Source organism: Anthonomus grandis, chromosome 22 (assembly GCF_022605725.1).
Source record: "Anthonomus grandis grandis chromosome 22, icAntGran1.3, whole genome shotgun sequence".
Classification (NCBI taxonomy): domain Eukaryota; kingdom Metazoa; phylum Arthropoda; class Insecta; order Coleoptera; family Curculionidae; genus Anthonomus; species Anthonomus grandis.
Genome location: NC_065567.1, coordinates 41,475,878 through 41,490,394, shown reverse-complemented (window position 1 = coordinate 41,490,394; position 14,517 = coordinate 41,475,878). Strand labels below are relative to the sequence as shown.

At 33.0% G+C, this 14,517-nt stretch overlaps 1 protein-coding gene across 1 annotated transcript in view; it reads right to left on the bottom strand.

Moving 5' to 3' along the window:
- The window catches only part of LOC126748547 (uncharacterized), a 31,787-nt gene extending 17,693 nt beyond the window's left edge, over nucleotides 1-14,094 (bottom strand). Inside the window, exon 1 of the mRNA XM_050457864.1 lies at nucleotides 13,900-14,094. Within this exon, the coding sequence (XP_050313821.1) occupies nucleotides 13,900-13,965 (66 nt within the window). The 5' untranslated portion in view covers nucleotides 13,966-14,094. The remainder of the gene's footprint in view (nucleotides 1-13,899) is intronic.
- Nucleotides 14,095-14,517: the final 423 nt, after the last annotated feature.

Here is a 14,517-nt window from a genome sequence, read left to right as displayed (position 1 = left end):
ACAAAAAGGATGCGCTAAAGGGTCTATGGGCTGTAAAGAACAACTTATTATCGACTCTGTCATCAACAACCAGGCATATCACAACAAGAGAAATATTTTTACTGCCTACGTCGACTATAAGAAAGCCTTCGACTCAGTACCACACGAATGGCTTATAAACATATTAAAAGTGTATAAAGTTGATGGTAATACTTTGTCTTTTCTAGAGAGCGCTATGACAAGTTGGAGAACAACGATCCAGCTCGAAGTACAGGGTAAAAGCACAGTAAGTACAGACATTCCAATTCGAAGAGGAATCTTCCAAGGGGACTCACTGAGCCCATTATGGTTCTGCCTTGGTATGAATTCTCTTTCGAACCGTCTTAACTCTACCAACTATGGGTTTAGCATCCGAGATAATAACACCGAGATTGCAAAGTTAAATCACTTACTGTATATGGATGATTTAAAAATAATGGCTGCAACTAGGAACCAACTAAACCAAATGCTGCATATAGTAGAAGAGTTCTCCAATGACATCGGCATGCAATTTGGACTAGATAAATGCCGTACTCTCAATATAATCCGAGGAAAAATGCAGCCAGGAGAATATCAGATGCAGAATGTCCAGACCATCGAGGCCATGGGCGAACACGAAATGTTTGTTGAATACTTGGGGATGAAACAATCACAAACGATTGAACAACAAACAATGAAATGCGAACTGACTAACGAGTTTGTGAAAAGGGTAAGACAAGTTTTGAGAACCAATCTCAACAGCAAAAATATGTTTAAGGCACTTAACTCCTACGCATGTTCAGCTCTTAGTTATTCTTTTGGGGTAATTAATTGGAGTAGGACAGACATAGAAAGGCTACAAAGAAAAGTGAGGACCCTACTTACTAAAACGCACAACCACCACCCTCGAAGTGCCACTGAAAGAACAATGCTTCCCCGCCACCTTGGAGGAAGAGGATTAATAGATCTGGGTAAACAACTTGAAAAACAAATCACTAACTTAAGATCCTATTTTTACAGGCAAGGAGAAAATTCCACGCTGCATCGCGCAATAAATCAAATAGACGATTCCACTCCTCTACAACTTAAGAGCGAGGAAGCGCGCAGCTACCATCATACGGACCAGGAAAAACTCTCTTCCGCTTCAAAAAGCTTCAGTAGAAAATTTTACATCAAGAATTGGCAATGAAGTTGGAACTTATTACAACAGAGAAGGTTCCGTATTATAAATATACTCCAGAACCCGTAGTGGAAAATGACCGATATAAGTTATATTGGGACCGCAGTGTACTTACCGATCAACATGTAAGGCATAATAGACCAGATCTTATTTTAATAGATAAAATTTCCAGGAAAACAACTCTAATTGACGTAGCCGTACCGAACAACAATGATCTGCAAGAGAAACACACTGAGAAAATCGCCAAATACAGAGATCTAGAAATTCAAATCGGAAGGCAATGGAGAATGGATAATGTTCAGACCATCCCAATTGTTATATCGACAACGGGTGTAATACCGAAGAGTCTACTGGAATACCTTAAACAAGTAGGAACTGGCGAACATCTATATAAGCACATGCAAAAGGCAGTACTACTGGCAACTGCTCGCAGCACCCGGAAATTTCTAGGGGATAACTCTACATTTCAGGTCACTTAAGGACACCGAAAAGGCCCCCACAGACCACAGAGCTTAATCCTTTTGATATCGCAGGTATCTGGGATAAGTAAATGATCCCCCCCCCCCCCCCTTAGAGGGAGTGCGAGCCTTAACTGGCTGTAAATAATAATAATAATAATAATAATAATAATAATAATAATAATAATAATAATAATAATAATAATTCATTACAAACTTGATACAAAAAAAAAACAAAGTACCTGAACCTGGCGCAGTCTAGCTTTATATAGCTACTCCACCATATGTGAAAATTATTTTACTTCTGACTCATTCATGCCCAATTCAAGGAGAGGCCTTAAACCAGCTGCCATACCTTCGCTTACCAGGCTTAATACAAGGTAAGTTAGAACGGTCTTCCTAACAAGTGGCCTTACCACAGGTGGTTAGCCTACGCTTAATTATTAATGATAAATTGCTTGGGTTAAACTAAGCTCTTTAATTAATAATTTATCTTTATGATAATAACTTAATAGTTAAATAATAACTTAACTAAGCAATGGGTCACTTAGACTTACACTAAAGTTGTATGGCCAAATGACATTTTGTATGATATATTTAAAATAAAAAAAATAATATCTTTTTATTTGAATCAAAGATGTATAGGACATTCCATTTAAAAATGTATTTCTTCAGACATGATTATGAAAAACTGATGACCACTTTTTCTCACATAAAGCAGCAGCCGACAACAGAATATGCATCAAGCTGATGCTTTATCATGTAATCCCTTCAAAAATAAATAAAATGAAGGTTAAAAACTCCACCCAGATCTTTAGTAATACTATAGGATCCTACATAAACAATATGGCAGAATGGGGTTAGATTTAATTTTTTTAATTAATTTTAAAATTTAATACTTTAAAATATGCTTTCTATTTCTAGACACTTTTATAAGTTATCCGGTGAAGCTAATTACACAGCAGACCTCGTCTTATTTCTGTATAGACTTTTGACAGCCTCAATGTCAAAACTTACTCTAAATTCTATACCAACCTGAGAGAAAATCAATTTCAGCAGTTTCAATGCAAGAGCAATTTTGAAGAGATTCTATACAAATCTTGGAATCTATGAAATTTACAAAGGCAAATAGAAAAATGGTAACCTGTAAATTTGACTTTTAACATATATTGTTTATAGTTATTTAATTTATAATATTTACTAAGGTGCTAGTTTATACATTTAGTATAACCTTTTGCCACATTGAGTATAAATTCTACTTTGCAAACTTTGTTCGTCATACAACAGAGTTCCCCAATAAATTAAGTTGTAAGTTTACATATTATGGAATTTGTAAGAAATTTTATATTTTATTTATTAAGTGTGTCTAATTATTTTGATTGTATAAATTGTGATTGTATTGTATAATCTCTTTATAATATAGTAATACATTTTGTAAATATTTTATTTTTCGTTTCTGCTGCTATAATTTGTACTTATTGCCTTTCATTGCTAATTTTTTAATAATTTATAATGTTTACTAAGGAACATTACTGGTTAATTAAGCATGCGTTAATTTCTTGGTGATTTTATTAAATTTTTATTGACCTTTAAAGATGTTTGTACATACATACCTTTTGTAATACTCTGACTAAATTCTACTTTACAACGAATTTTTATATTTTATTTAATGTTTTAATAAATGTAGATAACTGATAATTGTTAGTGTATAACTTGTGAATTTTTTGTTGGGTCTTTCAGAAATTATAGTACGCAAATAGAAAAAGTGGGGAAAAAAAAAAAAAAATATGGGGAGAAAAAAGTCCCAATTTCACACTATTTTAATGTGCTTACTATAATTTCCGAAAGAACCATGCATTTCCCACTAATTTTAAACGCACGGTACAGTAGAGCGAAATTTGGCGCCACACTCAAAGTTTAAGTTACCCGTTACTATGACGTCACAAACCCATTTTCAATTTCGGTTAGTACTACTTCGCGACATTCAGAGGGCGCAACAGTCAATTCACATTCAGTGTTTTATTGATCTTTGATTCTTATGAGAGTTTCTCATCTAAGAAGTATTAATCATTGGTATTGGGAGGAAAAAGAAATTACAGACTACGTTTCAAATATCTGGGCAACAGTTACAGTTTACCCAACGACATATAATTTCTGAAACCACCCTAGCGCCTCCAGAGACCTTTTCAAGACTATTGGCTTGTTAAACCACTCGGTGGGGGGCATTACGGAACCTATATGCGCAGATTGCAGATGCACTCTTCTTGGCTGCATTAATGTTACATCCTATAGGTAGCCATGGTGTTACACCGCTTCGAGACCTGAAGCTTATCGAGTTTAAGGCACAAATTATTGTTACTATTAGTTTTTGAGGGAATTTTTTTTATTTTAATAATTATCTACCCATCTTTCTCATGGAGATCTTAAACATTTATTAAACAAGTATCCAGATGGAAAAAATTTTGACGATGAAAAGACGAAACATCATATAATCAATTAAATCACCATTACAAAGAGCAAAAAACATGGCAAAATTAATGTTTTTCATTAATTTTGCACTACAGCTTTAAAAAACTAAAAAAAAAAGAAAGTTACCATGGAAAGTTAAATAGTATAAAGATAGTCGGGATACTCCGTAACTAGGGAATCAGAAAGAATAGGGATGGTACAAAACCGGAGATAACAAAGCTGAATACACAAGTCGCTTGTTCGCTCCTGTTCGTGATCCCTTCTGTATTTTCCCGCTCCTTTGGTTTTCTGGTTGCCTTGACCGAAACAAGTCAATAAGCGAAAACACGTGTCGGCAAATACCATCCTTATTTTTTCTGTAACATTTTCGGGTGAATTCGGATATCTCGATATTCAGATTTTTTTTTAAATCGCTCAGACAGTATGTTAGTAAGCATTAAACTACACAACATTGCCTCAACTCTATCCACCGATCACGCTCGCATTTAGGATATTCTTGATATACAACAAATGGAAAAAATTAGAAGATTTCTTAATATAAATAAGATAGCAAATACGATTTCTAACCTAGGCAATAAAAGAAACTAAAAGTTTTTTTTATAACAAATTTCAAAAATCATTTATATCAATTACAATTACAATCAATTTTGAGTTAATTTTGGATAATTAATTAATTTTTAAATAATTTTAAAGCGTTTTTATTAATATGACAAAATATATTATTATTTTTATAATATAACAGTTCGTCGCCTAAATACAGAACTATTTTATGCCCAAACTTCAAAAAAAATCCCTTTTTTTCTCACTATGAAGTAGGTTGTATCCATATTTATTGCGTATAGAAAATGGTCCAATTTGAAGCGAAGCAGTTCCTCCACCCTTCGACTTAATTCAGACGATAAGTGAACTTTGAAAATCTGTTACAATGACTTATTTATGTGGACATACTGTAACGATATTGTAAACACCAAGAAACCAGCTGATTTTCCGTCATTCCGGAATGACGCAAGCATTACACCTCACGACGTCTTGAAGGTTAGCGAGAATCTTTTGCAACAGCGTTCTATCGAGTATATAAGGAGCCGCAACGCCGATAGCTGTCAGTTCAGCGAAGTAAAATTCGGAATCTTGGCGCGAAATTTAAATAGCTGTAAATGAATACGTCTAGTGATCGTGTTTTTGTAGTGAAGTGTGTAAATATAAATTAGTTAGACTATTTTCAATGGTTTTAACTCATACCTAACAAAGGGGAAAAATGCTACAATATTAAAGAAAAGAATTCGAAATATGTGACACTAATATTAGGTTTTTACAGCCATCTCTAGTAGCATCACATTTTAAATTTAATATTTACCGAGGGAACGTAGTGTAACATTTCTTAGATTTAAAGTTATTATTACTTCATAAAAAAAATAATTTCAAAATACTTGTTTGGTCTGTTATCTTTATTTTCTTTCCCATCGAGGGAAGTCCCTTCGAAAGGATTTACATTGTTTTTCCGTTGCTCGAATTAGAAGCAGTAAATAAGTACGTGATGGACTACTTCAGAAAATGGCTTGAGGCATACTTCTACCAGACCAGGAAGCCTCTACTATTGCCGACGTCCTAATAAAAGAATGGATCTGCCGATTTTTTTTACCTTTGGGGCTGCATTCAGACCAAGGGCGAAATTTTGTATCTAGGAACATCTATAAAACGCTTGAAGTCAAGAAAATGAGAACTACTGCCTTATAGCCGAAATTAGATGGCATGGTAGAACAATCGAACGGGACCATTAATCAGTATTTTTTCAAAGTAGTCTCTAGCCACGAAAGAAACTGGGATAGGTTTCTTCATTTGTTTCTGGCTTATCAATAGGCCATCAAAGTACAGGCGAGTCTCCGGCTCGAAAAGTGATGGATAGAGTCTCTTATGCGATGTGAAGTTTGGGAGCACTACGTTAGTGAATACATAGGAGAATCGGTCTCATTCATAATCATTTCCATTCAAGATGCTAGCGATCAGATGAAAGACATATATGACGTCAATGCTAACGACCAGAGGAACAACAACGATGATTTGGTTTGGCTCTATGAGCCCAAGAGACAGAAGAGTCTGTCACCGAAACTTCAAACATCCTGAAATGGGCAATACAAAGTGCGGGGAGCCATCAACAATCTTTCTTACTGATCCATAAGCCGGCGAGAGTAAAGCTCGAGTCATACACTTTAACCGAGTGGCTCCTTATTATGAAAACCATAAAGAAGCTGAGCTGCGGAAATCCAACCAGTGTTAGATTTGACATTCAAGTTCATGTCCCATCATTCAAAAGGCCAAAAGAGTCGGACCAGAAGCCAACGTATAAGGACATTGGGGATGCTTTCTGTTTTCTAAAGAAAGAGTTGCTTGCCGAAGATCTGAGAAGCCTAGCAATTCCCAAACTCGCATGCGGATTGGATAACCTGGACTTACCTTCGAGACGTCGTGCGGTGTACCACTTGTCTCATTCCGGAATGACGGAGAATCAACTGATTTCTTGATGATTACAATGTCCTATTGCTAAGCTCATTTTGTCTCGAAATGATTCCAAAGATAGTGGATGTCAATATAAGTTAAGGTTAAATAGTTATGGCTTTTCAGGTATAATGGCATGTTAAGTTTAAATTACATCCGATTTTAATTGATTACAGTATGCAACCCAATAGATTACCGATAGTAAAATTTAAGACTGTATTAACAATTTTTTTATTTTAACTAACCATTATAATACATTATACTTAAGATAAATAAAAACTAACAATAACAAACGAGATAAAAAATACGAATTACAAAATATGCTCAAAATATTTACCATATAATTGCAAACATCGACGCATCCTCTTTTCAAAATTTACAGCGACTTTTGACAGCATTTGTGGAATAATTCTTCGAAAAGCTCCTCTTATCTGCTCTTTCATATTTTCTGGTGTGGTCGGAGGTAACTTAAAAGTAAAATCTTTCACATGTCCTCATAAAACGAAATCCGGCTTTGTCAAATCCGGGGATCTTGGTGGCCACTCGATAGGCCTTCCCATTCCTATCCATCGATTATGAAAATTATTATTTAAAAATTATTTAATCCCACGGTGGAAATGTCGCGGTACTCCATCGATTCGAAGCCATATTCTCTATATTCTCTAATAAAACCTAATGGAAAAATAATTATTTAAGAACTCCAAAAACCTTGTCCATTTAAATTTGCATCAAAAAAATATGGACCGATTATAAAGCCACTCATTATTCCTTCCCATACATTAACAGACCATTTATGTTGATAATGGACTACTCTAAACGCATGCAGATTGGAATCGGAGTAGTGATGAAAATTATGTCTATCAAAAGAGCCATTATTTTGAAAAGCACATTCATCGGTAAATAAAACATTATGAAAAAAATCGTTATTATTTGCAAGTCTATCCAAGACCCACGTACAAAATTCCACTATTCTATTAAAATTATTTCCCGAAAGTTCTTGGAGACGATGAAAGTGATTTCGATTAAGTACCCTAGAAACAATTTGGTTTTGCCCGATATGAGGATCTTCCACAACTTTAGCAATAACGGCCAACTCAATATCTTCATTTTCGGTTATGGGTTTTCTCTGAGGATCCGTCTTGTACTCAACATATCCAGTTTCTTTAAACTGAGCCAACAGTGTTTTAACAGCGGCCTTATTTGGATGATTTCTACTGGGAAACATTAGACGCGATATGTTATCAAGCTATTTTGGAGATGTTCACTTAGAAAATATACCGTGTTAATTCGTTTTTCTCTACGATAAACTTTCATATTCAATAAAGTAATTTAAGCAAAGAGAAATGTTAAAACGAGAACTTAAAAAAAAAGAATTTAAGTAATTGACAAATAAATTATAAACAATATTAGTTACCAACCTGTTATCGCCTACTCTTTAAGTAATGAATAAATAGAAAAAAATCAACATATATTTTAAAAAATGTAATTAATATAAATTTTATTATAATTATTATAAGCTTAGGTATAGGAAGATCTCGTTAAATTTTAAAAAGAATTCGTTGTCACATTTATTGGTGATATAAAACACAGCATGTTTCATTTAAATTAAGCAACTTATTATTGTGAAAACTGTAATATTTAAACCTAATTTGTAAATGTCCTGTATAAAATAGTAACTTTTTAAAAAATGAAATGTAAAGGTAACTAATTTAGTGTTATTTAGTGCAAATATAGTAAAAAAAGAGAAAACACATGCTAAGGAATTTATCATTGAACTTAAACTTGAACGAAATATTTCGAAAACTTTAATCTGTAGGCTGCGTAAAGCTCTTAGAACATTGCAAGGCCTTTCAATGTTCTACGCATATTACAATTCTACGATAAATTCTCAATAATTTTGTAAAGCATACCATATGCCTAGTCAGTGGTTTATCAAATTTGACGTAATAGATTAATGAAACATACGACATTAAAAAACTTAAATTTACACAATATTTATTGCAACTGATGTTCAATTTGTTGTTTATTAAACTCAATCCATTTTTGAAGTCGGTAAATAACTTAACCAGTAATTTCGAATTTTCAATCACTTGCAAATCGATTAGTCTAATTCCTTGTCGAATTATTTGCTTTAAATCATCAACATTAGTTGGTCTATTCACATAAACTTTGGACTTCAAATAGCCCCAAAAGAAAAAATCTAATGGGGTTATATCCGGTGAAAGAATTGTTGAAGTTGTTGAGCGGCGATGATAAAATGAGGAGGTTCCCAGTTTTGTTGAAACCATATCTCATTACGAGGTATGTCAGTTTCTTGTGGATCGGTGAATAACACAACTAGAGCAGGGATAAGTTCAAATTGTAAAAAATCTCCTTAGAAAAAAAAGGATTTGATTTTTCACAATACCTTCCCACACATTAATTTTTTAAGGGCGCTGTGTGAATCCCATTCATGAGTCCAATGAGGATGTTTGATTGCTCAATATCTGAAATTTTACAGTTATCAGTTGTACTTTATAAGGATGATATTTATTTACACGCAGTATCTTTGCCACTGACCTTTCTGACAAATTCCAATTCCTGGAAGTTGTATTAATTGCAACGTCGGCATCTAAGCCTCCAAAAGTATCTTCAGATACTTTTGGAGGCTTTCCTTAAGATACATTTCTTAGGTGGTCGTGTCCCTAAATTTTGATTCAATTTTTGCTAGTGGTGTATCTAGTACCCGGTCTCCAAAACCAATTATCATGAGTTGGTTATTTCTCAGATAAATGCATTTTATTAAAAAAATGATGCGTGAAATGATAACTAATATCAACACTGTATTCCCAAATGCTTGACAACACGTTATCAAGTAGGCTTTAAAGTTGGAAACTGTTCTTACTTTCTAAGAAATTACATAAAAAATTAATGTTGGCGTCATATTTTCTACTTGTGACACCTTGTATCCAAAATTTTCATTGCAAAGGACGCATTCGATCAAATGGATAACAAATTAAATATTTCAACTTTTAGAAATATATAGACTATGTTTTTATGTTTTAATTTTATATGTTTCATTAGTCTGTTACGTCATATTTGACAAACCATAGGGTTTGTTATTCAAAAAGTAGTCAAAATATATCATAGAATTGTAAAACGTCATAATGTGCTACGGTCGGCACGCTTTACCCTAACACAAAAGTAATAAAAGTGCCCCGGTTAAGGAAACCAGCGGCTCTTAAACAATTTTTTAATTTATATTTTTATAAGATTTTTTTTAATTTGATGGGTATTAGTAATAATTAAAAAAGACCTAAATAGGCTAAAACGACTTATTATATTTAAAAAAAAACGTTAAAAAATATAAACATTAAAAATTATAACATTAAAGGAAGTTTAGTCTGAAATTAAATACATTAAATTAAGTTTAGTCTGACTTTGGAGATATGTCAGTGTCGGAATAATTAGATTCATTACTACTTGAATAGTCGTCTAGGCGTATAATAAGAGGTCGTATCTCGTCTATCACTTGCTCGATTTGATAGTTTTTAGCTATAATTTTTTCTGTATGATTTATAGATTTTCTCCATGTTTCTTCCTTTATTTGATGTAAGCATTCTTTTCATAAATTAAGGACACTGACTTCATCGGTTATTTTGGAAGTGTGCTCATCATAATAATTTTTTGCTATGCCCCAAATCAACTCAATAACAAGGATTATATTGACAGTGGTAATGCGGTAATCGCAAGACATCATGCCCATATTTAAGAGCCATTTCATGTACTTCTTATTATACCTGTACATTTTACATCTCTCCAGCAAATCAGCCTTTAAAAATATATCGTCATAAGCAATATTTTTTTGCTCTAGCCACGTTTTTACTTCCTCTTTCTTTCAAATGCTAGTGGGAAATTTCTCTTCTCCAGAATGGTATAAGGCATTGTCCAAGACTATAATAGAAGGATTTTCCAACCGTTTGAGGAGTTTTTCTTCAAACCAATGTTCAAAAATATCGGCATCCAAATTTCCGTGGTAGTCGTCTGCTTTTTTCGTCGAAGAGAAAATCAAACTAGTGTCGGAGATAAAGCCCTCGTCATTTCCTGCATGTAGCACAATGTACCTTTTTCCACAACTAGAACTGCTGCTGGGATAGCATTGCATGCTACCATCTTGCCATGATGATTTTGATGAGTTCCCCTTGGCAAAAATCTAAGTTTCGTCTCAAAACAGAATACGTCAAATTAGATATACAGGGGGATGTTTAATTATGCATTTACTGAAGTTCTGTTCAATCACCTCCTCACCTCCAGCTTTCCAGCTAACCTCACTTTAATATGTCAAATGGGAACCCCCATCGTGTGATCATAGTAAGCAGCATAAAATTCTCTATTCAACGGTACCAAAAAAAATGAAATCGGTAAATGTGTAAGCAAATAGTTTGCGAAAATGCCTAGAAATAATGAATATTTTATTTACGCCAAACTTTGGTATGTCAAATGGCTACCCCATGGTGTGATACATTATTTTAAAGGGCATTCATTATGTTATCAATGGTTGTAAAAAAATAAAATTGATTGACCAAGAAGTAATTAAAGTGTAAATCGGTAGGGTCGAAAAACAAATTTAATTAGTTTAACAAATTTATTTTATTAAATGTTCAAAGTGCGCGCCGTTATTAGCAAGACAATAAAAAAGCCTATTTTCAAACTCCTTACGAACATTGGCAAGGATCTGCCCGCTAATTTCTCTGCATTCTTAAAATATTCTATTTTTTAAATTCTCAATACTCTCAGGTGGGGTTTTATAAACTTTGCTTTTTAAATAACCCCAAATAAAAAAGTCTAGTGGGGTTAGGTCCGGAGACCGCGCAGGCCATTCGATTGCACCACGTCTGCCAATCCACTTTTCTCGAAAATTTTCATCAAGCCACATTTTCATCTCGAACTACCAAAGTGTAGTGCGCGGGAGCTCCATCCTGCTGAAAATGTATATTATTTTTATTCAATAATATAGCACCATGTTGATCTACTTGATTTTCCATAGATTGGATGATGGAAGGGTATATTGCATTTTCTAAAAGGTTTAAATAAATTTCGCCAGTCAAATTTTCTTCCAAAAAAAATGGCCCGATTGTTTCATTCCCATAAATTCCTGCCCAAACATTAATTTTTTGGGGATATTGGGTATGGCCTTTCCGAAAAACATGCGGATTTTCATTATCCCAGTATCTACAGTTATGTCTGTTCACCAGCCCATTTAAAAAAAAGGTCGATTCGTCACTGAAGCAAATGTTCTTCAATAAATGGGGATCGTCGTCAATTCGCTGGCACATCACTTCACAAAATTGAATTCTCCTATCAAAATCATCTTCTCCGAGTTCATAAAGAATATGAATTTTATAAGGAAAGAACTTTTTTTTTTTTAAACTTAACATACCTATTAGGTAAGTTTCGCAAAAAATATAAGTGAAATAAATATACATACAAAGTTATAAGACTGCAAAGATTTTTGCAAAAAATTTGAAGACACTCTTTTTTCTCGCAAATAATACATTCTTTACTTAAAAAAATAAATAATTTGCTTGAACTAAATGTACTGTTTGTTACCACACATTTTAACTTCTAAATTGCTTGTATTTTTTTTTTGATGATCTATTATAAAAAATTTAAGAATTTTAAAATGATGTAGGTACAACAGTAAAAGTATTCATTTAAAATACCAAAGTTTGGCGTAAATAAAATATTCATTATTTCTAGACATTTTCGCTAACTATTTGCTTACACATTTACCGATTTCATTTTTTTTTGGTACCGTTAAATAGAGAATTTTACGCTGCTTGCTATAATGTATCACACGATGGGGGTTCCCATTTGACATATTAAAGTGAGGTTAGCTGGAGGTGATTGACAGAACTTCAGTAAATGCATAATTAAACGTTTAAACGTCCCCCTATATATCTAATTTGACATGTTTTTTTTTTTTTTTTTAAGAAAGTTATTAAGGGTGGATCGTTTTGAAATGAAAGCACTGTATAATGGTTTTAATTTCACTCTTAATTGTTTGGGGTGGGTCCAGACTTTTTGGATGCCGATGGATTCTTTTATTTGATTTGTCCAGTACTTCTTCGTCCATATTGCAAATCTTATGTAAAGTACTTCTTGAGATCTGGCATGCATCACATGTTCACTTCTTTACTGCCAAAGCAGATGTCAGTGGCTTCATGTTATTTTTTTCTTGTTTAAAATAATTTTATATAATACTTTTAAAACTAAACGACGTTCAGCCGAAGATAGAAACCGATATTTAGCAATATAATTGTCTTCTTGCGAATCCATAATTCAAAAATTATAAAATCACAAAGTAAATTTAACTAATAGTCTGATGATATCACTCTAAAATACCAAAAGGAATAGAATGTAAGTATAGACCTTCAAAGTATTTATTTGTCCAATCAGGCAAATTAACACCTTTCAGGTACATAATCCTCTTAACCTATTTTTTCGGCACTATATTTGGGTTTTGTACTTTTCCCAGAATTTATAATTCTTTTTTAACCCAATTCTACCTCTTTTTTACCTTATTAAATCATAACAAATAATAAATAAATTATTAATAATAAAACAAATTATTTAAGTATAAAAAAGCATTTCCTTTAAAAAAAAGATTAGTACCCTTTAAAATAATAGCCAATATTACATTAAAAACGAAAAATGTTTTTAAATCGCTGGTAATAGTCGTCCAAACCGGTACTTTACTATATAAAATATTAAGTGCTTCTTGTTTCGTGCCGGTGAGTGTAGTTAATCCATTGTTTAGATACAAAAATATTAACTATTCTAAGTTTTCAATAAAAAAAAGTTTGTGCTAATTAACTAATAGGTCAAAGAAATTTAAATGAGTTAATTTACATTATTAAAGATCCCATGAACTCTTAAAGTTTGGTACATCGTCTAAAAAAAAACCTTGTATAATAATTTGTCATTTAAATCACTCTCACTTCCTAGTCAAAATGCTTAAAATCGTGTAAGTATATGTATAAATCTAGAAAATTTTATGTGTTTAAGGGGCAACTAGTTACTATTTTCTGCTAACTCCTATTTTCGGTTATACGAAAAATGGATTTATCGACTGAAATGATAAAAATGTCTTAATTTTTTTAACCTATATATATGCCAAAAGATAAGATATTACTGCTATATTAACAGCTTCACAAAATACGTTATGAAAATATAAGCCATACTCATTAATATTTTACACCTTCTCGACCGGTCATCAATTAATACAACCAAAAAAGTAACAGCTGACCTAAAAAAATTTACCTTAATTTTCCTCTTCCTGAGCTCCTCTTGTTGGTCAAGGAGCAATTCAGAGCTGGAGCTCCTCATGATTGTATGCTAAGACATTTGGATTTCCGAAAATTAAAAAATTGAAATTTTATTGGGGTAAATTTTGACTAGGCCCTTGGCAGGGTCTACACATTGCGGCGACAGCAGCAAAACCGACAATTCGCGACGGGGACGCCCTCGAAATGCGCTAGAATCCAGCTGAAAGGGGTGCATTGCTGCGTTGCCGCGTTATCCAAAAAGTGATACAGCAAACCGGGAGGGCTAGAAGACCTCCTCGATATACAATTAGAAAAAGTAAAAACGCCCATTGATTTTTCAATATTTTTGCATGCATTTTTTATAAGACACATTATTGCAAAAAAATAGTTATATGTACAGGGTAGCCATTTTAATAGGAGCCTATATCTTTTCTCAGAATCTACAGGGTGGAAAAAGAATTCTTACAGAATTGTCTTCTTTTTAAGCGAATTTTCAAATTATTTGAGATTCATCAAAACAGGGTAGGGTGTTCAAAAAGTGCTGCACCGACTTTAACACCAGAATTTTAAATGGGATATTTTTATATTTTTAGGTTCATTGGGAGAAAAAAAG